Source organism: Hyposmocoma kahamanoa, unplaced genomic scaffold (assembly GCF_003589595.1).
Source record: "Hyposmocoma kahamanoa isolate Upper Pololo Valley unplaced genomic scaffold, ASM358959v1 64, whole genome shotgun sequence".
NCBI lineage: Eukaryota > Metazoa > Arthropoda > Insecta > Lepidoptera > Cosmopterigidae > Hyposmocoma > Hyposmocoma kahamanoa.
This window is the reverse complement of record NW_020653852.1, coordinates 2,354,836-2,381,024: the sequence shown is the minus strand read 5'-3', so window position 1 is coordinate 2,381,024 and position 26,189 is coordinate 2,354,836. Positions and strand designations below refer to the sequence as shown.

The 26,189-nt window shown below is 39.0% G+C and overlaps 1 protein-coding gene across 1 annotated transcript in view; it reads left to right on the top strand.

Moving 5' to 3' along the window:
• Positions 1–26,189, top strand: part of LOC113230803 — a 51,851-nt gene that overhangs the window by 9,227 nt on the left and 16,435 nt on the right. Inside the window, exons 6-24 of the mRNA XM_026464892.1 lie at positions 3,960–4,100; positions 5,126–5,351; positions 5,783–5,964; positions 7,493–7,657; positions 9,783–10,007; positions 11,110–11,287; positions 12,430–12,605; positions 13,600–13,710; positions 14,028–14,168; positions 14,520–14,669; positions 15,436–15,575; positions 16,366–16,529; positions 16,782–17,011; positions 17,407–17,583; positions 18,418–18,600; positions 19,544–19,780; positions 20,566–20,750; positions 24,958–25,060; positions 25,949–26,140. Of these exons, the coding sequence (XP_026320677.1) occupies positions 3,960–4,100; positions 5,126–5,351; positions 5,783–5,964; positions 7,493–7,657; positions 9,783–10,007; positions 11,110–11,287; positions 12,430–12,605; positions 13,600–13,710; positions 14,028–14,168; positions 14,520–14,669; positions 15,436–15,575; positions 16,366–16,529; positions 16,782–17,011; positions 17,407–17,583; positions 18,418–18,600; positions 19,544–19,780; positions 20,566–20,750; positions 24,958–25,060; positions 25,949–26,140 (3,306 nt within the window). The remainder of the gene's footprint in view (positions 1–3,959; positions 4,101–5,125; positions 5,352–5,782; positions 5,965–7,492; positions 7,658–9,782; positions 10,008–11,109; positions 11,288–12,429; positions 12,606–13,599; positions 13,711–14,027; positions 14,169–14,519; positions 14,670–15,435; positions 15,576–16,365; positions 16,530–16,781; positions 17,012–17,406; positions 17,584–18,417; positions 18,601–19,543; positions 19,781–20,565; positions 20,751–24,957; positions 25,061–25,948; positions 26,141–26,189) is intronic.

The window sequence follows — 26,189 nt, the reverse complement described above, 5'->3', positions numbered from 1 at the left end:
GAGGCGACTTATGACGCTCTGTGTAGTGTTAAGAGTGAAAGCCACAGCACGTTGCCTGGAACCAGCTTCCAACATTCCGACGGCTCGCATCATCACTTCTCGGGTTAAATGATGTCGTCTCTCCATAATAATGTAAATTGTTTCGGTTCCGATGCAGATATTGTAATGATTTTTTCAAAACGCTATAACTCATTTTTATACAAAACCACATTGACAATCGATTTTCTTCTTATTATCGAATTTTAAACAATATTCCTTATGTAAATGTTAAAACTCACTAAAAAGTATCAATAGCGATACAAAAAAGTTAATATAATTAACCCTAATTGCAGCAATACTCTTAAACGTACTTGATCCCTAGACACTTTTGATGTGTGTAGTTATAATTTACAATGCAAATATAGGATAAATACTATATAATTCTCTAATTCCGTAGTTGTCAAGATTTTTATAGTTTTAAGTGGTCTACTTTACTCATGTAATATTACGCATACTGTTTTCATCTACATTCTTCATTATATTGCTAATATATTAAAAATTGTCATATTAATAATGCGTTACGTGAAATGTTGAAAACTTTGGTAATATTATCATTTACTTACTTCCTTGAAATTGAAAGTAAAAATACAGAAGGAAAACGTAGTATATAAACAAGTATATTGTACATTGATTTAAAGACTTATTTGTTTTGTAAAAACTTGTGTAGACGGTCTTGTAAACCTTCAGATCATCTTACATAACGACTTATTGTGTGCCTTGAGCTTTACGCCTATGTAACCAAACTCCGAAGGACAATCTTACACTCCATCCCAACAGCTCACAAAACAACTTTGTTATGTAACATGGTATTCTTTTGAAATGAGTATTTCTGTTAACGACTCGGGTTCTATAATTGCTTTTCTAATTTCAACTTTTGTTTGAGAACAAAATTAAAACACGGAAATGGCTTGCTCGTTTCGTTTCGGACGTTATTATGGGAATTGTATGCGAGAAAAAATCTTTCACAACCATTGACTTACAATTATATGGACGTCGGGTCCGCGCTAAAAAGTGTCCGAACTTATGGCGTTAAAATCGTATACAGAGCGTCATTCACGCTTTAGTCTTCGTTTGTTCGACTGACAGCGAAGCAAGCAAAATTAGACAGTACTGCGATGACATTACAATTTAAATTCAACGTTTAAGCTTTTTCCTATTCCTTTACATGTCACTACGTTTAAATAGGTTGACTTGGGACATTTTTTTCGTGGTTTTTGTATTAGACCCGTCGTCCATTTATTTGTAAGTCAATGTTCACAACGTTAAAAATCTTTAACAAGGTTTTAAGGGTCTATACAACTTCGAAGGGCTTTGTTTGATTCCGCAAAACAGTGAAAGTATTGAATCAATCTCTTTTAATATATATATATATTATTATATATATATATCAGTGGCGAGGCGTCTCCGTATAACTCGATTCCCACCGGCTTGCCTAAAATTTTCCATGTGTTACCAAAACTTTGGTACTAGGCAGCGTGTTTTTTAAGTGCTGGTACCCCACCACTTTTTTCAGTGGTGGTAAAAAACTTGTATTAAAAATATTCAATAATAAAGGCGTAATAACCTGTCCCGATGGATTTTATCCTGTCCCGATGGAATCACATCAACACAGCCGGCTTCAATTAAGCTGCACAATCAGCGTGCAGCTTAATTGAAGCCGGCGGGTCTGCGGCTTCTATTTCATTCATGAAATCTACGCACTCACTTCAAAACACACGCACACATTCGCAAAAATCATGGCGGCTGACAAGCCGAAATAAATCCGGTTATAGTCGAATAGCGTTCACGTACGTTTTCGGACGAAAGTTTAAGACGTTGGGGACCGTAGTATCGTAGTATCGTAGATCTTAGATCGAGTCGGGCAAGACACTTGGTTAGACGTGGTGATGACTGCTGAAGCAAGGCCTTGACGGTGTGGTGGCCAAGGGCTGGTCGAAGTAATCCGGACATTGACAGACCAATGCCCATTTTGGAATAGCAAATTTTTTAGTCGCGACCGGTTGAAAATTTATGTCCACCTAAATATGCGCTATAAGTTTCACTCATAAAACTGAAATAAATTATGAAACTTTTAAAAAACGTAAAAAGACACATAAGTATTTATTTTTGAACGTAAGACGACGTACATTTTATTTTAAGCCTTGTATACTTGTCATGATTTCTTAAACCTTGGGATAATTATGAACGAAAGTTACAATAATTGTGTCTTCCTTAACTTGACTCTCCACTTCAAAGTTAACAGAAAATTCAAGAAGAAAACAATTTCTTCTTGAATTTTCTGTTAACTTTTATTAATTTGGAATTAACATTTTCTGTTTACTGGCCCAAGCCAAGTGGTCGGCATTATGTTGTCATAATTAATATTGTCAGTTAATATTGATCAAAAACACTGAGAAATATTCGTAACTTAGAAGTTACAGATTCGATCCGTCGACTTGTTATACTCGAACCGACTCCTGTTGTCTCTCATGAGCTATATTATAATGTAATTAATTCATTTTCGTTTAAGTTATAAATGACGACCATTGCTGTACGGACGTTCCACCAGCCTCATTAGCATTCATGAACGCAAGTTTAATTTAAATTTTAATGGGAAAGTTGTTTACATTACTTTTTGGATTAGAATTTTATGCTCACTATTGTGATATAATTAATTAATTTTCGTCAAAATTCTATTCTATTTCCTTAATGGCGGCCACTAGGCTTGGGCCAGTGTCAGTTTCGATTAATGTTGTCAGTTAATATTGTTCAATAACGTCAACGTTTCGGTAGCAGCAAGGTATTTATTTTTAGATGAATCTTTTCGACGGAATGCTGTTGTGGAGATCATACCTAGGGTAAAAAAAAAAACAATCATGGACAAACAACGGACTAAAGCATTATACCCAGTGAAACCATGGTTTTTCTAAGTATCGCGAAGCTAGTAAGGCAACCATTTCAACGATCTGTAGACTGAGACTAGGCCACACTTGTTCCCCTGCGTTCCTCAATAAAATCCGTGTCAGAGACAACTTTTGTTCCCCTGTGGTCTGGACGAGGGAACCCTTGATCACATTTTCTTTGAATGTCCTAAATTGACTTCCTCCTAGTATGACCTCCTTCCTTCGTCAGAATTGTGACTTACGCCTATATTATTGTAAAGAACGTGACTTTATTTATTATTTATTTATTAAAAAAGATTTTACAAAAAGAATACTTATTCCAATCTAAACCTGGCGGTACAACAAAAACCTAGGCTTAATCCGTAGGTTTATGCGTGCACCGTAAAACTCCCTTCGATATTGCAAAGCACATTCCATTGTTCTCTTTAGGAGGAATCGATGTAACTTACAATTATGATGAAAAAAGTTCTATTTAGAATTTCAAGGTCATGTTCCGATGGAAATAATTCTTCAAATTGTCGTAAAATTTTTATATTTATAATTAATGGTATGTGGTCTTATATTTAAAAGCATCCAACCTTTGGGATCACCTAGTAACAGAGACAAATAAAATAAAACAGGTTGATCATTTCTAGGCAATTAGAAAAAAATATTGTTTCATGATGGGTTTAAATAAGTGCCGGTTGCACACGTCGGCTTTAAGCAGCGATACCACAGACCACATAAATACTAGTTTTTTTCCGTGAGCGATACAAACGCGACACTGCATCGCTTATGTTATATCGTTAAAAACGCGCACAGCATTTGAATCGTGTTTGCATCGCGATTGTATCACTGCTTAAGTCGCGCGTGTGTAAAGAGAGACGAAGACGAAAGCTACTGAATCCCTGCAGACTCGCTGCTAAAAACCGCTCTAGGCTGCTAACAGATTGACTGCATGTTTGCAGTTAATATGTGAAGTCGATCTCGAATGTCGTTTTCGACTTCATGCAGTCAATCATAGCTTAACATAAAATAACATATATGAATTGTGTGCAGAGCAACTACGGCACAGTGAGTCTGCAGTATCAGATGTCAGACCAGCCGCTGTTTGGCGAGTGGCATATCCGCGTCGAGGCTTTGGGCCAGGTCGAAGAGGCGCAATTCCTCGTCGAAGAGTACTACCAGACCAGGTTCGAGGTAAGATACTACAGGGTTCCAGTATATTGATTATTTAGAAGAATCATGATAATTGATAACTATTGGTCGGAAACTTTTTTACCGATGCCATCGCATCATCGTTTAAATTTGACATTTCTAGCTGTTGACAGTACAGATCCATTAGTCATATTCCTGGTCGTCCAATAGTGAGCCAATTTGCTTCCGAACAATTATTGAACTTTGAAGGAGATGGTGTTCAACATTTTAGAAGATACATAAAATTTGCATCTTCAAATTTTCTACCCTAAAGGTATCTCAAAGGAATTGCTGCTTAGCTATAAGGCTGTTGTATAATCGCTTATTCTAACGTATTAATGAGATCAGTGTCAAGTATGATTAGGTAGTGTTGTAAAAAACTGAGTCTAGCAGTCGACATTTTAGGACTCGACTGCAATTGACAACACTCACCTCATAAAGACGGAGAATCACTGGTCGATGTATTACGTGCCTATAGAGTTACCAAATAGACTCGAATTCGTCATTAGTGCTCGAGTCTATTTACTAACGACTCGCGCTTGAGTTCGAGTCTATTTATGTAACGAGTCAAGCGCGAGTCAGGTAAGTGTAACAGGTACAAGCTACTGAGGGGTGTTGTGGTGTGTTTAACTATAGTATAATTACTGTGGTAGTATTAATATCTTCTTTCTTTTCTAAATCACTATATTGGGTTTTGTCTTTTATTTAATTCGTGGGCAATAGTAGTTGTTCAGTAAAATTGAGACCTGCTTGTCGTACTCGAGACTTCGTAGTATAGAAGTCGCTTCGAGTCGAGTTTTCGAACTCGCGTTTTGTTGAAACTTGAGTTAGGTTGACGATTCGAGTCTTTTTAGACTCGAGTACGTGCTCCGATGACTCGCTAGACTCAGCTCGGACTCGCGAGTGTTTTAGGCCACCGAGCCATGCAAAATTGAGTCGAGTTCATAAATGTAGACTTCTGGACTCGAGTTTTTTACAACACTATGATTAGGTCATACGTCTCGACAGCAAAGTGTTGGTATGCGTAGGTGAACGTGACTATGCCAGCTTTCTTCTTCAACACGGAGCCGTTTATCCATGGCCGCATAATGGCGAACTACACGTCCGGAGCGCCCGTGCACGGTAACCTTACGCTCAAGGCAACAGTTCGACCCATCCCGCAGTATCGGCCGCGGTACTATGCGCAGGGCCAGTTCAACAACCGGGGGCAATTCGGACCGCCCTTGGGATACGGCAACTCGCAATACACCAGAGGTTAGTTTACATAGCTTATGTTTCTTTCAGATTTATTTAGATCTTCTGTATCTTGCTCTCCTTCTGATTCTGTAGTTTTGTAGCGAAGCCAATAAATAAACTACATAAACATACTTCAGAATTAGAATATATAAAATTAATTTAGTGAAATTATAACCACATCGGAAATGTTAAGTTTTTTTTCTGTACTTCAAGTTTATGCAAAATACATTCAGATTTTTTGAGGATAAAAATTCTTTACTTAATCTTGACAGAAGTTGAAGTAGAGAGTGTGTGAGAAGCACAGTGCAATTAAATTAAAAAATAAATCCATTATTGCCATAGGGCGCGGTAATGTAATGAAACAACCCGTGGGCGTAATTTAGGACATTACGGTCAACTATGATGAAAAAATATATCTGTTATTATTTGAAAGAATGTTTTTGTTCTAGTGCGTCCAAACTACAACCCATACATCTACAACGAGACGAGCTACCAGGAGTACGGCCCGCTGGACGAGTTCGGGCGCCCCATCAATACCGGCCAACGCTACATTCCTGGTCAGCCGAACCAGGTCGACCAGCCCGATTGGTGGTACGACCCGCAGAAGGTTTACACGAGGATGTTTAACTTTGTAAGTTACACACTGCTAACTTATACAAAAATATGTGGCGTAACTTTGCACGTTGACGACTTCGACCCAATAATAAATAATAAAATACCGGTAAGAATTTAGTAGCATTCGAGCCATCTTACCTGTTTCTACCGCCAAGTAGTAATGTAAGCATAACTGCGTTCCGGTTTGGAAGGCTAAGGGTTCAGGTGAAATTACAGGCACATGGGACTTGTTAACTTGTATCAAGACGACGGGCGCAGTAAATTCAAAAAAATTCAAATTCAAAAAGTTTATTTCAGACATAGTCCATATTAGTGTTAGTTACAAAAAAATTCTTACAACCTATGTTAGTACTAAATTTGCGAAATATTACAGTAACTTATAAATTAAACCCCTGGAACCCATGTGGACTGAGTTCCAGTGCTTCCACAATTCACTGACAGGGTTCTCCCAGATCAAACGAACTAGGCTATTGGAACTGCCACGCACGCGACGCATCAGGGAGGCAGTTCTCTTCCGAATAATTGCGCTGAAGCTATCAATACGCGCGTCCGCGAACATACCTGATGCGCTGCAAAATCGTGGCAGCCCCAATAGCATCGTAAAACCATTATTGTATTGGACACGCAGGGCATTGACCGTCGCTTTAGTGTAATTTGTCCACAGAAGAAAGATCTTACTTTGCGATTCAAAGCTCTGAGTGGCACTGCAACTGTTATGGACAGGCGTGTCGCTTACCATCAGACGCACGACTTGTTCGTCCCGTCAATTAGTATCATAAAAAAAAATTTAAAAAAAATTCTTAGTTTATGTATGCTCTAGGCGACAACGGCTTTGGTACTTTGGTACCATTTCCACTGGATCGTTTATTCCACAGAAGAGAGGGTGATTTGGTTAAGAGTGCTTAGGAATGCACATACGCGCATGTCACGCACGCGGTGCGCTGACAACGTACCAGTAGGCGCGAAGTATCGCGCGCAATTACACTCCTCAACGACTTCTTCACCCAGTATCAGAATATAGATATATTCTTTGACAAATATACTTCGGATATACTTCTGTTCGTAAACTACTTTTCGAGCATTGGTGTCATGTGGAGTGGGTACCATACATTGCGCAGTCTTTTTCAATTTCATTTTGTAATATAATTTTTCTGTTAACCTATCACAAACTCGATTTTTTTTTCCGAAATAATTTTGTTCGAATTTACATTACACCGAAAACCGAATTGTAACGAAACCGTTGTTCTTTCAGGATATGTTGGATGTTTATCGCAAAGACACGATTAGGTTCGGTTAGGTTAGTAGTTAAGTTAGGTTTAAAAGAAAAAAAACGCTTTCCTCTTAAATTTACTTTCGAGGTTATGAAAATTCGAGCAAACGCTATTTCTGGAAAGTGTAATTTCGGACTACTGATAGGTAACCCATTTTTCTTCATTTTATTTAATCAGATTGACTTGTAAGCGTTTTGATTATGTAAATACTGTAAGCTGTCAAGTGTTTTCAATAAATAAATAAATACAGTACTGAATGTCATTTGTTCGCAGGACGAAAAGTACCCGTTCTGGATGGTGAAGCCCGACGCGACGCAGTATGCAATCCAGCAGCAGCAAGGCTACTTAAACAACCAGAACTACCCCACGTACACCACCTCAAACACATACAACTATTATAACAACCCTTATTACGATCAACTGCCATATTTGAGATTCGTAAGTACCTTTTCCGTACACACACTAAGTATACGACGTCTGTTGGAGAATGTTTAATCTATAGCCCGCCTCGCTGGTCCAATGCTGATTTTGTGGACCTTTTCGATGTGCAGGTTTTATCACGGTCAGAGTTGCAACGAATATTCGGTTACTATTTCGTATTCGGCTTATTCGGCCTGTTTTTTGATATTCGGCCGAATACCGAATCCCTAAAAAACAGGAGGTAGAAAGAAGAAAAAACGTAGCATATTATCGTTTATTTTTTTTAGAATTTAATTTTTAACTTTATTGAATGTCACGATGTGAGACCACCATGACATTAAATTATTTTTGTGAAATTACTCCACTTGTTATAATTATTGATACAAAGATCGAAAGCTTAGAAAAAATTCCTTCGATCTGTGGGTCGATTTAGAACTTTACGATACCACAGTTGTCGACCGATTTCTTTTCATTTTTATTCACAACACCCGAATCGAACGTTAAATTGTCGTATTTCGAAACCGAACCGAAATGACGTCACACCCGTACGTCTCGACCGGCACAGGGGGTCTACTCTCGATCTCCGTCCGACATCCGTCCGTGTAACGTTGTGGTTGTCTATGTGTGTGTCCATGGCACCCGCGATACAGGGTTTCCCTAGTGCGGGGCTATGAGTTTGTGCGTTATTTAATATAATCTCATCTCATATCTTTATATAAATTCCTGCCGACTTAACCAAGGTTTGTAGACTCCGGTGCTGGGGGTCTACTCTCGATCTCCGTCTGACATCCGTCCGAAACAATTACTCCCAAATAAGCAATACTTGACCAAATGAAAAGACGCGTGATGCGAATGAAGCTCTTGATACTTGTCTTTTAATTTTGTCGAATATTACTTATTTGACAGTAATTGTTTCGGACGGATGTCGAGCGGAGATCGAGAGAAGATCCCCAGGCTACAAACGTTAAACAGAACACAGTTATCGAACGAAAGTTAGCGAACGTCCTATTGTTTAAAAAGCAAGAATTCTGGATTTTGTTCAATTTTATTAATTTACTTTAATGCGAGACTAATACATACCTATACTTTAGGCCTTTAAAGTCTTAAAAATGTCGACCCCTCCTACGTAAAGTATCGTATGTCGAAATTGCCAAGTTTACAGGGAAGCGTTTTAAAGTTGTCCGTTTTATTCGGCAAAGCGTTACTCAAATAGAGTGATCATCTAACACATCCTCTAACCGATATCTAGGATTTTATAATACTCTATGTGAGTAGCGAGCTTTGTCGAATAAAACTGAGAAATGCTAAAGTCACGTGTCGTGCTTATTTCAGTGAATTCAGAATATTTAAAAGGCTCCTCTGTAAACTTGGCAATTTCGACATACGATACTTTACGTCGGAGGGATCGATGTATATAAAAGGATTTTCATTTTTCTTATAATCTATTTCAGCAACTGACTCTGTAAACGCTGTTGAATAACGATATCGTATACGAATTGAACGTTTAACTCGGAATGTGTTCTGAATAACTCGGAAAGCGCTTTTCGATTCGAGAACGATATCCAATTCGGTTAAAATATTGAAGAATTCTGAATCGGGGTCCTAGCTGGATAGAACGAACTAGCGGACCTTACTAATTTCAAATTTACGAATCACTCAGCTGAGTAAAGAAATAGATTTCTCACAGATGGCGGTAAAAATCATACCATAATAATCAACGGTAAAAAAAAGTCGTTAAAAACCACAAACAAATATCTGCAATATGGAAAAATTCGTAAGGTCCGCAAGTTTGTTCCGTGGCTTAGTTGGGATAGCGTCTGGCACGATTTGCTGGAAGATGTTGGTTCGTATCCAGCCGAATTGAAGGAAGTTTTAGGAAATGGTCACGGTTGAGTCAATCGTGACCATGGGACCTGTAAAGGGCCCGAAACGTCGGTTTGTTTGAAAAAACAAATATACGCGATTTAAATCCGGAAAAATAGTTTCATTTCCTATGTGTAACAATCGCGAAAACCTAAGAACTCGATATGAAGGAAGTTTTTCTAAGTGATCTTTGTATTAATAATTATAATCAATGAATTTAACTACCGTTACTTCAAAATATTTTATTTATTTATCTTCACCAACATGTTACTTTGTCCAGTTCAACGGCACGTACGACTTCAAGTACCCGATGTCTGAGCTAGCGCAACTGGTTCCCGACTTGGACGGGGTGGAGGTGATCATCACGGCTTCCGTGGGGGACCCTTTCCTCGACGAGATCATCGAGGGGTACAGCATCGCGAGGATATTTAATTCGTCATTAGCTGTTAAGTTCTTGGGGGGTTCGCCGCAGGTTTTTAAACCCGCTATGCCTTTTGATGTCTATGTAAGTACAAGTTTTATTTTAAATAAATATTAGATAACATCACATACGTTGCTCTGATCTGCCTCCGTGGCCGAACGGTTACCATGCCGGACTGCCACGCAGAGGTCCCAGGTTCGATTCCCGGGCCGGGAGAAATAGTTGTATGGCCTACAGTTATTTCTCTCGTGAGTTTGGGTGTAAGTTGTGGTTGTCTATGTGTGTGTCCATGGCACCCGCGACACAGGGTTTCCCTAGTGCGGGGCTATGTTGAGTGTGTGCGTTACGTTGAGTGTGAGAGTGATCTCAAAGTAAGTAGTTAAAGGACTTGTGTTATGGAAATGGGAAACAACGACGGTACCACAAACACCCAGACACCGAGTATACTTTTCTACATTGTCTCGGGTCTACACTGACCCGGCCCTTACTTAAACGTACCTCGATAATTAAACCAATTATCTACTCTCAAATTAAGGAATTTACTTTATTATGAATACTGGAGTGCGAAACTAACTCCAAGCCTCCAAGAACACCCAGACAAGAACCAATTTAGGAAAAATCGTTTCATGAATTAGTCGTACCAGTATCGAACCTAGGACCTTCTTGTTTACAAAAAATGTAATTGTGGTTTTAACTGCAATATAACCCAGACTGAGCTAGTATCTTTTCTTTAACTTATTTTTTTTATTATTTATATTTTTTACTCGTTTCCTGTATATTTTTGACGGAGGCAAGGACGGTTTCCATACCTCTGAATCTAGCATGATGTTCAGATGTTGTTTTTCACTAGCAGACGAGCTCCTTGTGAAAGTGTTCGTCCAGGGAAGTACTGCCATTTTACCTATTTCTGTTCAATAATATCTGCATTACTGCGTTCCGGTTTTGAAGGGCAAGGGTGCTAGTGAAATTACAGGCATATGGGATTTATAAACTTATGTCCCAGGGTGACGGGCGTAGTGGCAGTGCCTCGTAGATCTTTGAGACTTAAAGCTCCGAGTGCCACTGCAATTGTTATAGACAGGCGTGTAGCTTACCTGGAGGCGCACGACTTGTTCGTCCCGTCACTTGATATACCCACGAATAGTAGATGGGTAGTGCTGGTTAACCAGACAGTGCGGGTACGCAGATGGTGGTGTCGTACCACGACGGCGCGCCGCTGCCGCGCTGGCAGGCGGCCGGCGTGTCGCTGGTGGTGCAGCTGCAGGTGGAGGGCCGCGGCGGCGCCGTCGACGCGCAGTACCCCACGCTCGTGCCGGGCCACGACGCCGTCTGGCACCTCAAGCTCGACCTCTACAAGCTGCTCAGTGAGTCTTGCCAATAAGAGAACTTGCCCGTGGGGATCTGGCTTACACGTCTGCTTAACTGGCATTAAGCAGTTTTTCAGTGCTACGTATTTTTGGGTGATTTCAATCCGTTTTATTGAAGCCAACATTATTTTGATATATCCTATCTGGATTTTATTAAGTGTTTTCTTTTCTACCGTTTTTATAATGGGGCCGACATGTTCAATAATGATCAAAGCCCCTAAATAAATAAAGAGTTAACAAAAGCCTATTGGGTATAGCACTTTACATTTTAACTTTTATTACCATGAGTTACATTCATATATAAATTTGCTCTTAGTTATAACAAAAATATATTCTGTTATGGTAATTAGTGAAGAACGTTGATAATGTGTCTTGTTTTTCTTTGTGTTCAGCTAATTTCACACTGTCATTTGTGTCGTCCCCGTTTTCACTAACTGCAATTAATTCAATCTTATTTAACTTTCATTAGTGAATTGGTGTGAAACAAAATTTCCCGGTAATTGTCATACGCCCACATAATATTACAAATTACTTTTCGGTTAATATTGTACTAGATTCTAAGAGAACGACACAATCATTTGACGGTTCTCACCCTGTACAAGTTTTACAATGAAACGCAGGCGCGAGCACGGATAGTGCGCGGTGCGGGACGCTAAGCTGCCTGCAAATGTAGACTATGTCCTGCATGTCTTGTGACGTCACATCTTAATATTTTATTACTATGTGCTGTTGGGTAATTTTTCGAAAAATTTCAGATACTTAGTGAAAATTTTTCGGAAAAAATTGGAAAAATTATTCGAAGGTTCATATTATGTTCTTCGTTTAGAAATATCTTTTGAAGTTTTATGTAGCGTGAATTATAAAATTTCTAAAGTTAAAGGCAAAGTTAGCTAAAGGCAAATATGACAAAAACGATATTTAAAATGATTGAACAACAGCGAAAAAAAACTTTTATAAGTCTCCATCGTTTTCGTTCAGTAACTTCAACTTTTGGTAAGTCAAATGTGAAATAGGTAAAATATGATTCTTTTAAAATGGAAATTTTTCTATGACTCAAAGAAAAAACTCGTGTTACCGAAGATCATAATTTGTACGGTGAGCAAAAAGTCATCCGTGTAACGCGGGTTGCGGTCCCGCAGGGCTGCAGAACGAGCCGAACTACCGCGAGGTGCTAAGCGGCGTGACGGGCGTGCGGCTGAGCGCGCAGCTGGCCGACGCCGTGGGCGGCCACGCCGGCGCCGAGCTGCGCTTCGTGGCGCACCACTCGCCCGGCCACAAGCACATCCGCATCCGCACCAGCACCACAGACGCCCGGGTCGGTGCCAGCTGCTTCCGCCACTCGCTCGAGGGAAATTTATCTTAGAAACGATATATCGGGGGATATTTGTGTGAATTTTCGTGAAATATGTCCTCTAAAGCCTAGCTCGGGCTATCTTAGTCGTTTAGTGGAGTAGAAAGTAATTTAGTAACTTAAAGTCTACCAGCTCACCAAAAAGCGTTCGCACTACAGTCCTGTGCTGTACATTAGCGAGCAGTGTATTGCGAGATGAACAGACAATGCAAAAAAATAAATAAGCTAGTAAAGCTTTTTGCAATGGCTACTTTAGAAGTTGTGAAAGTGAATTCAGAGACATGATGAACAAAGAGCTACTAATTCTCTTCTCGAGGAAATGACATTAGAAAATCTTAAAGAGTACTTTGGAACTTTGAGAGTGACTGAACATTGCGACAGTTAATGAACTCAACAAAAATCGACAGGTTTGCATTTGTTCAGTTAAAAAAAATGGATCTGCTCGACTATATTACTTATTAAAGTACTCGACTAAAAGTTAGTTGCACTCGCTACTCGATTAAATTACTAAGATAGTCCGAACTAGGCACCTCATTATAGTGTACTCTTCGCGTACATGAAGAAATATAACTAAATCGTTTTGTGTAACATTCAGAAGTCTTCTTATTGGATTCCACTATAGAAACGAGCATGAAAGTACACACAGTGACGTGCATTCGGCACTGTATGTTATTTTATTTAAATCGATTTTATCAGTTTCCTAAAAAGTTATTATTCTAGTTGTGTCACTGTAATGTGGACTATGGTTTCCAACCTCCTTTGAACAGATGCCGTGACCACCCGTGGTACCTTTATAATATACAAAATATTATGATAAATAAACGTTCACAATTTTATTTAGGCCCATCTAGATTTTAACTATTTCCTCGTAATGCAACTATTACGCGCAACTATTTCCTCGTTTATATGTTTAGTATCAAAGAATCAAGAAAAATCTAACAGATATTCTTGTCGCTAGGTGGGCGAATACATAGTATTCCACGTGCAGAGCAACTTCTACATGGAGACATTCAACTACCTCGTCATGTCTAAGGGCATCATCCTTACCAGCGCGCAGGAAATTATGACCGTAAGTATAGTTGTGAACAAAAAAATCAATGTAGGTTTGTTGGTAAATCTGTACACTGCCTCGACGACATGATTGAAAAACGTTTTCGGGGTTGAGGGAGTTTTATGTATCGAATTATTGTTCTCCCTACGCTTAATAGAAAGTGCTCAATCAACGAATTGACCGACTTGCATTCCAAAACGCCATCTATTGGCATATTGTTGATCATTTTTAGGCGATACTTGACGATGTCCCATTCGTTAGCGGCAAACCCAACGACTTTCTGTTATCTATTGTTAAGAGTTTAAAAAAATCTCATTTGTTTGTATGATATCCAGGACGGAGTGCGTACTTTTGCGGTGACCGTGTCAGCTGAGATGGCACCAGTGGCCACGATAGTAGCGTGGTCGGCAGAGCGACACGGTGCTGTTCTCGCAGATTCGCTCACCTTCCCTGTCAACGGCATCTCTAGGAACAATGTGAGAGCATTATATATTTTGTCTTGGTGTATTTGAGGAAACAATTTTTTCTTCTATTTTGTTCACTACGTCCAAATGACTAACTCATACACAAACTCATAAAATATTTTGCAACGCCATCTATTGCCACGATGTTGAACGACCTGGTTAAAAACTGTCTTAACAGTCAAAAACTTAATTCTTATTATTTTTCTAATAACTCAATGGTCTACGTGACTCGTGTGGTACGCAAGACGCAACCCACTGATGGACACTTCGGTTTTGTGAACTTGTCCCTTACGTTAACCGCATCTAGATGTGTAAACAAAACATATAAGAGAAATATAGTTCAATGTGAGTTATCTTTGACAGTTCACGGTGTACATAAACAACCGCAAGCACCGCACGGGTGAACGCGTGGAGGTGGCCATCTTCGGCGAGCCCGGCGCCTACGTCGGCCTTTCGGGGCTCGACGACGCCTTTTACACCATGCAGGCCGGAAACGAGCTCACATACGCTAAGGTAACAAACACTTCACTTTATCAAAGGTGTCGTAACACGCGACTATATTCCAGCTGGTTCTCTTCAATCATGATAACAAACTAGTTTAGGATTTTTCTTGAAACGTACGTAAACTTAAAACGCACGTGATCAATGAGATTCTATGATACTCTTCATTAAAGAGATTTCGGTTCTCGTAGAAGTCTTCGCTGACAGGCTGCCAGCTACTTCCGCCAAAGATTAAGCTCAGTTATCGCAAAGGGAAACAACAACGCAAATTACTACAAACACACGGCGCGGCCCTTGTTAATGATAGTAGCCACATTGAGACAACAGACACTGGTTCTATTCCAGCCGGATCGTAGGAATTTTTCTTTGTATTTGTTCGATCTTTGTATGAATAATAAATGATAGAGGAATTAAAAGTATAAGAAGTATTGTTTTAAATGTCCATATTAAACATATTTAGTGTATTATTTCTTCCATATAAATTACTCAATAAATATACATTAAATAGGCGAACACAATGTTATTTCTAAAGTTTGTTATCATTAGTACAATCACATTTTATAGATAAACCCTATACATGCCATTGTACAAGGAATATCCAAATTTACAACTGAGGAACTAGCGCAAGAGTAAAATGTAAATATTTAACTGAGGTACAGGTCCTTCTAGACTAAAAATGACATACTGGGGAACTTCTACATTAATGGTCACAAACCGACTTTAGTATTTATTTCTGAAGGCTCAAGAGAATGAACCTCTGCCAACAATTTCTTCGCAGGTGATATCTAAGATGGCGCACTTCGACGAATCCACAAACGGCACGTTCGCGTATACGTGGCGCTCGCACTTCGGCGACGCCGACGACCTCGTCTACTTCCCTTCCTCCACGTTCGGCATCGACGCAAACCGGACCTTCGAGTGAGTACCATTTACGAGCAGTAGAGCTCCTTGTATAAGAGTTTACCCAGGGTAATACTGCCACCTTACCTATTTCTGCCGCCAAGCAGTAATGTCAACATTACTGTGTTCCAGTGTTGAAGGACTTGTCAAGTTATATCTAAGGACGATGAGCGCAGTGGCAGTGCCCCTCAAATATTTGCGATTTAAAGCTCTGACTGGCACTACAGCTGTTATGGACAGGCGTGTCGCTTACCATCGGGCGCACGACTTCGTCCCGTCACTTGGTATTATAAAAAAACGATACGAGCCAAAAAAAAGGTCACGCGTCTTCTGGTGAATTTCCAAACAGTTTCGGAAATTCCCGCAGTCGCCATGTTGTCTCTAGTTTATACGTTACACAATTGAGATAAAGTTCATTATTCTATATACAATTTCGTTACAAAAATTGGCTTCCGTTACGTTCTGCAGCAATGTTAATTGAACCTAAGTTTTGAGTGACTTTTTTTATAAAAAAAATTTTATTAGTATACCCATAGTTGATACGTCGATAATAATAATAATGTTTATTTATAAATGATAACTAACAAATTGGTTACAATATTTTTTTATAAGTCGAAGTTATACAATAGCAAGATTGTCTTGCCTCCTAAACTGTGTATGTATGAACGTTGTCCAAAGAGGTGTGGGGTGGGAGAAGGCTTGCTTCTCAATTGAATGGGTTTTATTTGTATAGTCAAGTTAGCCAAGCAAGACACGTTTATTAAACACGCCTTGTGTTTTGTTTACATAAAATTGAATATCTCGTCAGGTTCGTGGGTCTGGTGGTGTTCAGCGATGTGGCGCTCCCTCGACGGTACAGCAACTGCAACGCCACTTTGGGCTTCGGGGAGTGCCTCGAGAGCGGTTGCTACCCGCTCAGTAAACGGTGCGACGGCGTCCCCGACTGCGCCGACTACACCGACGAATCTAACTGTAAGTTCCACTATGATATATTTAATTCAAAGGAAACTAACGCTACTAAAATTACATTCATATCAACCTAAGTCCTTCGGTCCACTTGTTTTTCTCGATTGGTCTATTTCCCATTTCGTCTACTTTCCAGATCGGTCTACTTCCTTTTTTATATGTAAAAGGAAAGTAGACGAGTACACGTTTTATTCGCTGTCGTGCGAACCCTGCAGGTTGCATATTTTGAACTAAAACCGTCCACCGACGGATGTCTAGGCGAGCACGAGCAGCGCAGCAACTTCGAGCTGGCGCACTTCCGCAAGTTCCGCTTCAACCGCGTGCTGCGCCAGTACGAGAACGCGTGGCTGTGGCGCGACGTGAACGTGGGCCCGCACGGCCGCTACGTCTTCTCGCTGGACGTGCCGCGCGCGCCCGCGCACTGGACCGTGTCCGCCTTCTCCATGTCGCCCACGCTGGGGCTGGGCATGCTCACCGAGCCCATCCACGTCAGTGCTCGCCTTTATTATCCATCACTTACAGTTCGACCCCTCCGACGTAAAGTATCGTATGTCGAAATTGCCAAGTTTCCAGGGAAGCGTTTTAAAGTTCTGAATTCACTGAAACGAACATAACACGTGATTTTAGCATTTCTCAGTTTTATTCGGCAAAGCTCATTACTCACATAGAGTATTATAAAATCCTAGATATCGGTTAGATGATCTATGGTGATCACTCTTTCAGTGAATTCAGAACTTTAAAACGCTCCCCTGTAAACTTGGCAATTTCGACATACGATACTTTACGTAGGAGGGGTCGAGTTTATCATTTCGTTCCTGCCTTTGCATTCGTAGCTATTATTATAAATGTCAACGTCGATCTATTTGCTCTGTGTTGTGCGTAGTACGTGGGTATCCTGCCCTTCTTCATCCAAGTAGAGGGCCCGGACCGCTGCCGACAAGGTGAGCAGGTGGGACTGCGTGTGGTCGTATTCAACTACCAGCCGCAGGCCATCGAGGCCGTTGTGGTTCTTCACGCCTCTCCAGACTACAAGTTCGTGCACGTAGAGGAGAATGGCATCGTAAGTTATCGTCACAATTTCGATCGACTATCATTAATGCACTGCCACTGCGCCTGTCACCCTGAGACAAAACTTGACTAGTTCCATGTGCCTGGAATTCAAAACCGGAACTCAGTAATGCTCACATTACTGCACGGCGGCAGAAATAGGTAAGGTGGTAGTACTTGCCTGGACAAACTCTTCACAGGGAGGTCTACTGCTGGTAAAATAGTAGTATTTATTAAAGTAAGTATTTGATTATTAATCAAACAATGAAAAGAAATTGTGCCAACTGCTCGTTTCACGCACATGGTCGAACTATCTACTATTCAAATATGAAATTGATGAGAGCCAATTTGCATAACGTACCAACACTCCAAACTTAAGTACAAGGAAACATTTAAAAAAAATTCAATACACGCCTAATCACCTCGCTTACACTACACGTGATTACACGTTTTTAGTTTTGTATTATTTTTATGTTATATTTGTATTGGGATTGGTTTATGGCTTTTAATTTTTTAAATTTTATTTCATTTTAAATTTTTTGAACTTTATTTTTTAATTTTACCTTTTACATGGACGAGGCGCTATCTTTCTTTTTCTCCATTTATGGCTCCACTGAAAACCAGCGTAATGAGGCGTCCTCCAACGTCCTCCAAAGCTGAGTGGTGACCATTTTGGTAACATGTTATAATTATGTAATTGTGTCTGTTTTACGTTAAGTCCTTTCTATAATTTACTTAGTGTTTTATTTTGCCATTTTGTAATTTTCTACTTTGTTACCAAATAAATTATTTTTCTTTCTTTCTTTCGTTCTTTCTTCATACTATTTGATCTGTATTGCGACTCTAGGTGGTGTCGTACAACCCGCGTACGTCGTTCGGCGAGCACCAGTTCTTCGTGTACATCCTGGCGGGCGACGCTGCTACCGTCTACATTCCTGTCGTGCCCACGAGACTCGGGGATATCCACGTGCACGTGCACGCGTCCACTCTGCAGGGGCAGCACCATTACACCAAGAAGATCTCTGTTGAGGTAAGCGTACCACGTCCTTGGTTCTTCTGTGATAGCTCGGAAACCTATCTTCCACTATAGTCTTGTTCATATTTATATTTGTACAAACTGAAAATGCATTTGTAAGCTTTTGGAAGGAAATAAATAAATTTCCACTGTATCTGTCACTTGACCACGTCCACTTGACATTTGGACTTCTCAGTCCGAGATGACCAAAGAGAAGAAACTTAAACAATGTTTACATTTTTGTTTTACGACTTCAATAACTTTGTTGCGAAAATGAACGGGCCTTTATTAACCTCATGATTTGTAATTACGGCGTGGAGAATACAGAGAGTTAATGTCTGTTAAAGGTAAAAATAAATAATTGTTTGATTGGGATCGTGATGAAGCGTTAATCAATTTGTGTACTCAAGAATTAATAATTAATGTTACTTAGGATTCAAGTCAAGACGATTCCCGTTCATATGGAGAAGAATCCGATGATTCATTATAAAACAATAAGATTTTATAATAATTATTTATAATTTATTTAATTTCATTATAATTCCAAAATTTATCAACTTGAATAATCCTCGTTACATAATCGGTAGACTCGATAAATATTGGAGCTAAGAGCACGTCGTTTCACTGAAATAAAAAAAAAGAGTTCAGGAAGTATTGCATTTTTTTGTCTGTGGTAGTATGTCAATAATTTAGGAACTTCGGAGGCATGCATATTTAAAAAGTTAAATTGGACAGAGTATAAAGTAATAATAACATTATTGTTGTGCCTTGGTAATTAATTAAACACTGCTCAATTATATTAATGCGGGATTTATTTCGGCAAACACGTTACTGTACTTACAATACCATACGAGGGAGGGAGAGGGGCGAGAGGGAGAGAGAGAAAGTGAGTGTGCGAGCGGTACAACATATAATACGATTCGGATACACCACAATTATTATGTTCATTTTTCCACAGGCTGACGGACTACCGCAACACAGACACCAATCTGTCCTCCTGGACTTATCCAACCGCGCCTACGTGTTCCAATACATGCACGTTAACATAACCGAGACTCCCATCATCTCGTACAAAGGCGACCGCTATTACGTATACGGGTCCAATAAGGCTCGGGTCTCGATTGTGGGTGACGTGGTAGGGCCTCTGTTCCCTACCATGCCGGTAAATGCTACTAGTCTTCTTGATTTGCCTATGGTTAGTATTGACGTCATCTTTATTTACTAACACATCGCATTATCAATAATGTAGTGAAAGTTTTTGGGATATTGAAAATTATTATTTTTTTAATAACGCGGGAAAATAGTGTTTGATAACCTTCCTTTTCATATAAAAAATGTTATATTTACGTATTCTGGACATGGAAAAATTGTGTTTTTTTTTTTAATATACAAGATGGAAAGTGAAAACCGGTTAGCAAGGACAGCTCCTTGCGAGAAACAGGATCGAATGGTACGAAAACAAGTTTCGTGAAAATTGTATTTTATCTTACTAATTGTACCACTTTTTCAAAACCTTTGAATGCCTAACGAAATATCTTCAAAATTCATTGTAGTACCGTCTTACACTATTATTTCCCTGTAGTCTATGACTGTTAAGGAGCTGCCCTTGCTGACCCGTGTCAAATTCCCATAAATGTTACTTTAATGACGTCACTTTATTATTATTATTGTTATTTTTTATAATACCAAGTGACAGGACTAACAAGTCGTGCGCCGGGTGGTATGCGCCACGCCTGTCCATAACAGTTGCAATGCCACTCAGAGTTTTAAAACGCAAAGATCTTAGGGGCACTGCCACTGCAGTTGACAAGTCCCATGTGCCTGTAATTTCACCACTCACACATGACTATATTATTCAATATGCGATATCTACTTAACAAATAAAACGTAATCTTGAATTAAAACGGGCAAGGCAAAAGAAACCAAAAAGATTGAAATTTTCAAAGACATTCGGTCAAGTAACATAACAAATGTCTGTAGGACTCAGCGGAGCAGAACATGTTCAGCTTCGCTGCCAACATGTACCTGACGCTGTACATGCGCCTGATCAACCAGCGCAACCGCACCTTGGAGCACGACGCCTTCTACCACATGAACATCCTCTACCAAAGGCAGCTCTCCTTCATGAAGCCTGACGGATCTTTCAGCCTCTTCCGGAGCGACTGGTGAGTTGAAAAGAAGTACATCGGAACTTCGTTCTCTATTCTTTGGACTTTTTGACTTTTCACAATAACCCATATAACACATGCAAAAGTTTAGTTACATTTACAAACAAAGACACTTATCAAAGAATATAAACATTTTTTTTAAACATCTTTTAAATGTTATGGTCCCATCGAAGTAATCGAGGATTTCGCTAATTTCGAGTTGAGGAACGCACGCGTTTTAACTTAAAAATTTACTGGTGAATTTCGACAGAATTCACTGAGAGGAGAATCGACAAATCTACAACGACATAGAACCTACACAGACTATTACAGAAATTTTTTTAAATATAAATTTACACAGCACATGTACAACGGGAGAATGGACTAAAATTAGGAGGAAGTTGATATTAACGGGACGGGGGATTTTAGGAGGGAGGATATCGTACAGAGGAGTGACTATACGATTACAGTCAAAAAACAGGTGCTCGAGGGAACCTTCTGCCAAACCACACTCAAACACGGATCTTGGCGAAGAATGGAGTACATATATGAGCTAAGCGAAGGCGAATAATTGCGGAGGTAATATTTTTCGGAATCGATTTCCTACTGAAGAACCAAGGTAGAAGAACTACTGTAGATATAGAATTGTTCACATCGTCGTAGGAACATTGGTGCCTTTTAACTTTAAATAATAAGGAAGTATCATCAGCAAACAATACTATCTCATGTTTTATACCCTCACGTGAGACTAGGTTTAGAGGGTAGATCAGGCTGGATTTTGCCATTTGAAAACATCAGTGTTATGATTTTACAAAAATATCAAGAGATAATTCCTACCCTTCGTAATAAACCGACGATGCTCTGGGGCCCAGATTGTAAATTGCCCTAACTGCACGTTTCTGCAGGACAAAGATTCTATTGATATCGGCGGCATTACCCCGAAGCAAAATGCCGTATGTCATTAGACTGTGAAAGTAGCTGAATAAAACCAATCTAGCGGTCTCGACGTCTGACGGTTTCCGTATTTTTTTAATCGCGTACACTGCAGAGCCGAGCCGTTTTGATAACTTACTTATATGGGGACCGCATTGCAACTTAGCATCTAACGTTATACCTAGAAAGACAAGATTCAATTTTTCGTTTAACTACAATGTTTGTAACCGTCTCTCTGACATTGTGTAATGTAAATTTCACACAATTTGTTTTTTTCTCGTTAAGGAGTAGGTTCAACTACTGTAGATATAGAATTGTTCACATCGTCGTAGGAACATTGGTGCCTTTTAACTTTAAATAATAAGGAAGTATCATCAGCAAACAATACTATCTCATGTTTTATACCCTCACATGAGACTAGGTAAGTCATTTATATAAACTAAAAACAAATGGGCCTAGAATTGAACCTTGAGGGACACCCATGCTAATTGCAGACCTTGATGATCTCTATACCCCACCACGCAAATACGATTTAAGAAGGTCGAGGTCACGTCCCGCCACACCATAATGGCGAAGTTTCCTGACCAGTGTATCATGGTGCACACAATCAAAAGCCTTGGAAAGGTCACAGAATACACCAATAGCATCATGTGAGACTTCCCATGCATCAAATATATGATTAATCAACTCGACACCAGCGTCGGTTGTAGAGCGACCCCGAGTGAAACCAAATTGTTTAGGAGACATTAAGTTATTACTATAAAAATGTGCACACATCTGACTTAGAATAATTTTTTCAAATATTTTACTGAGAGTTGGTAGTATTGATATAGGTCTGAAATTGGTGGGGTCTGAAATACTACCAGATTGGAAAAGTGGAATAACTTTACTTTGCTTCACAACGTCAGGAAAGACACTATCATCAACACATTTATTAAAGACACAGGCTAAGTAAAGCGCAATATAATCAGCTATAAAACTAATTACTCTGACTGAAAGACCATCAAGATCAGTAGTATTTTTTAAGTTTATAAACTTAAAGGCTTCAACAATGTCGTTTTAGAAATACATGACGGAACCTTAAATTAGTGATACTAACTGCATTATTTTCTTTTAGTAAGGATTCAGCGACGGTGGGAGATGAATTTAACGACTTAGTAGTCAAAATTAGATTGTCAGCAAAAAAAAATTCAAATATTTTAGCAATTCTGCGTCTGTGTTTACAATTTTGTCATTAAATCTTAGTTGAAAATCTAAGTTACGAGGTTGAGCCTTCCCGTTTCGCTGTTTATAATATTCCAAGTCGTTTTTCTACATTCGCGCTGCTTTTAATTTCATTATTTAAAAACATTGCTTTGGCTGCAGCACAAACACGTTTAAACATTTTCGAATATTTCCTAACAAAATCATTAAAGCTGTTACTAGTGTTATAGGTCCTTTCATCGTAAAGGTCATATAGCCTTTGTCTACTTTTGTGAATTCCCACAGTCGCCCAATCACTAAATTTCAATGAATTATTAATGGTTATGATTTTGGACTTAAAAATATTATCACGTTCACTTTTCACTATGTTGAAAACTGAATTATACAATTTATTGAGATCGTTAACGTACGGAATGTCAGTTAGTTTAAGCGTTACGTTATTTCTATAAGCTTTAAGTCGACCATTATTTATGGGAACACATGTGATATCCTTTTTTGGCATTTTGTCAACAGTTATGTTAAAAGTGGCCAATTGGCCGCAGTGATCAGAAGTTAATTTATTTATAATAGATTTATTACTAAGTACGGCATTAGTATAAATATTGTCTAAACAAGTGGCTGTAGTAGAAGTTATTCTAGTAGGCACCAAGAAAAGTTTCACAAGATTATAACATTGGAAAAATGATATGAGCCTACTGCTAGCACTGGAATCTTCTAATAAGTTAACCTTGAAGTCACCACAAACAGCAATATATTTATTTGGATTAAGTAATTTGCCTAAAACTTCTTCTAATCTTTTTTAAATAGTTCGTAAGATGAATGAGGGGGTACTGTACACGCTTAATACAACAAGCCATTCAAGCTCTATGCGGGATATCTCTATAGTCCGCTCAATACATAGGCTCACAATATCTGTACTTTGAATTTTAAATTATTTTTAAAAAGAATTTTAGAGCCTCCATGAATAGCTTTTTCTCTTCTGAACAAACTAGCCACCTGGTGATTGTTGAAGCTTAACATGAACTGATGTTTAGGTAAAAAGTGGTGCTCAGTAATACAAAGAATATCAACATTATTACAATTAATAAATAATTCTATTTCTAACTCTGCCTTTCATGCCTTGAACATTTTGGTGCGCCAGGTTTAATATACAATTTATTTTATTTCTGTGTGTTTTAGGTTGGTTGTTTACTGTCACTGTGTTGCAAGAGTATCTCTCCGTTGTCTTATTAATTAATTTAAATAATTGGAATTAGAATTATTTTAAACAGATTGATTATTGTCAGTAAACTGACCTATGTCAATGGACTGCTCAATAGAAGCAGCCGGTCTGGTACGAAAACGATTTGGCTGAATTATTAATATAATATGATAGCAACTCTGCTATCTGTCTCCTAAAATAACTAGTAAGAGAATACTTATCTTTAGTCAAATTAAGATATTTACTAGTAAAATTATTAGTGTCCATAAAATGAATTTTACTATAATGAAATGTCAAGCTGTGTAATGTTCTATTTAAGTTATGTCTCAAATTATTTTCACTTGTTGTGAGGCTATTGCTGAAGGGAAAAGCTAACAAAATAATTTCTTTTATATTAATTAAATTATTTAATTGTGAAAAATATTGTATTGAATCTTTTTTGTTACATTTTCCTCTTCTGCCAATTAAAATGATTAATGTAGTGTCTTGGTCAAATTTAGTTGACAAAATACTATATAATATTTTACAGTATGTTGCACCTGGCATGCATATATTTGATAATTTTATTCCTAGGTGGCTAAGTTACAAACCTATATTTTTACCCATTTCATCACTATATATAACAATATTTTTTTGAATTTCATTTATATTTCATTATATTAATAAAAAAAATACAAAATTGTATAAAATAGATAAAAAATTCCTCTACACTGTACAATTCATTCTCTAATAAAGGGATGCATTGTATTAAACATTTCTTCGTTCGCATTGGTTGGTTAAAACTATACCACATTGTCAAATGTGGTATTCTTTGGTCTTAATTATCACGTTAACGTAAAACCAAAAATCTTCAAAACACTCAGTTTCAATTTTCTATCTCCTTTTCAGGAACCAATCATCGTCGAGTGTGTGGCTGACGTCATTTTGCGCCAAAATATTCCAAGATGCGTCGTTCAACGAGTGGGAGAACTTTATCTATATCGACCCAGATGTAAGTTTCATTGCCATAAAGAACTCGGAAGATTAAAATCAATATCTAGAGAAGTTTATCTATCGATATTTGAAATAGTAACTGATAATGTTGTAAATAACTTATATTTACGGCTTTATAGAGTTTAGTTCACTTACATGTCGTCTGTCTCCTCACTAATTGTTATTTTACACCCTGACATTTTAACATGAGGTAACTCAATTGACATAACCGAACTTTGACCTTCGACTAAGCAAAGATGGCGAGCGAAGCAGTTTTTTGTATTTATAAAACGAATTTTGCCTAAGTTTAAACAAGAAATAAAATTAAACTTAAATAATATTAATAATAGACCAAATTTGGTCCACGTCGTCCATGAGACTTTGCCTTCCTATGTCTGTTCTATCGCCTGTACAATGGCCAATTTTCTGAAGTACTATGTCAACAGCAACATTTTCGCGCTCGTGACGCCTCTGGTGTTGCAGGCGGGCCATATGCTTGTTTGCTGCCAACTTAATATAAAAAAAGAAATAAATGTATGTGGATAAAACTCATTGGTAGAACGAGTTTGACACGAGCTACAGCTGGCTGTTCTGTGCTACTGCCGGGCAAAGACCTCCTCCCTCTATTTCCATTGATTCCGGTTTGGGCAACATCTGGCCAGTCCTTTAAAAAGGAGTATGTTAAAGAGCTGGTCTATCGCGTCTACTACCCGCCCGGTATGCCGCAGGCGTGACCAGCCCGGTCCCATTTCAACTTGACCGCCTTCTGAGCTAACCTAACAGATATTACAAATTGATCAGGACTTGAGATATTTAAACCAACCTTAACTCCGATCACGACAGTTGTCGGGAGAGCGATGTTATAGCTTGTAGCAAGCGACAGAATGTACACTGAAGACGCACGCAGGTGATATCGATGGCGGTATCGTGGGTGCTGGAGCACCAGACGGCGCCTGGCGCCTTCTACGAGGTGACGTGGCTGCCCGACCGCAACTGCAACAGCACCATCGCCGTGCCCAAGGACAGCGCGCTGTACCGCGAGGTGACGCAGCAGGTGCTGGCCACGCAGCGCGGCTGGCAGGACTCCGGCGCCCGGGAGGTGAGCTCCGCCTTCTACTCACGAACAGCTCCTAGCTGTGGTGCACACG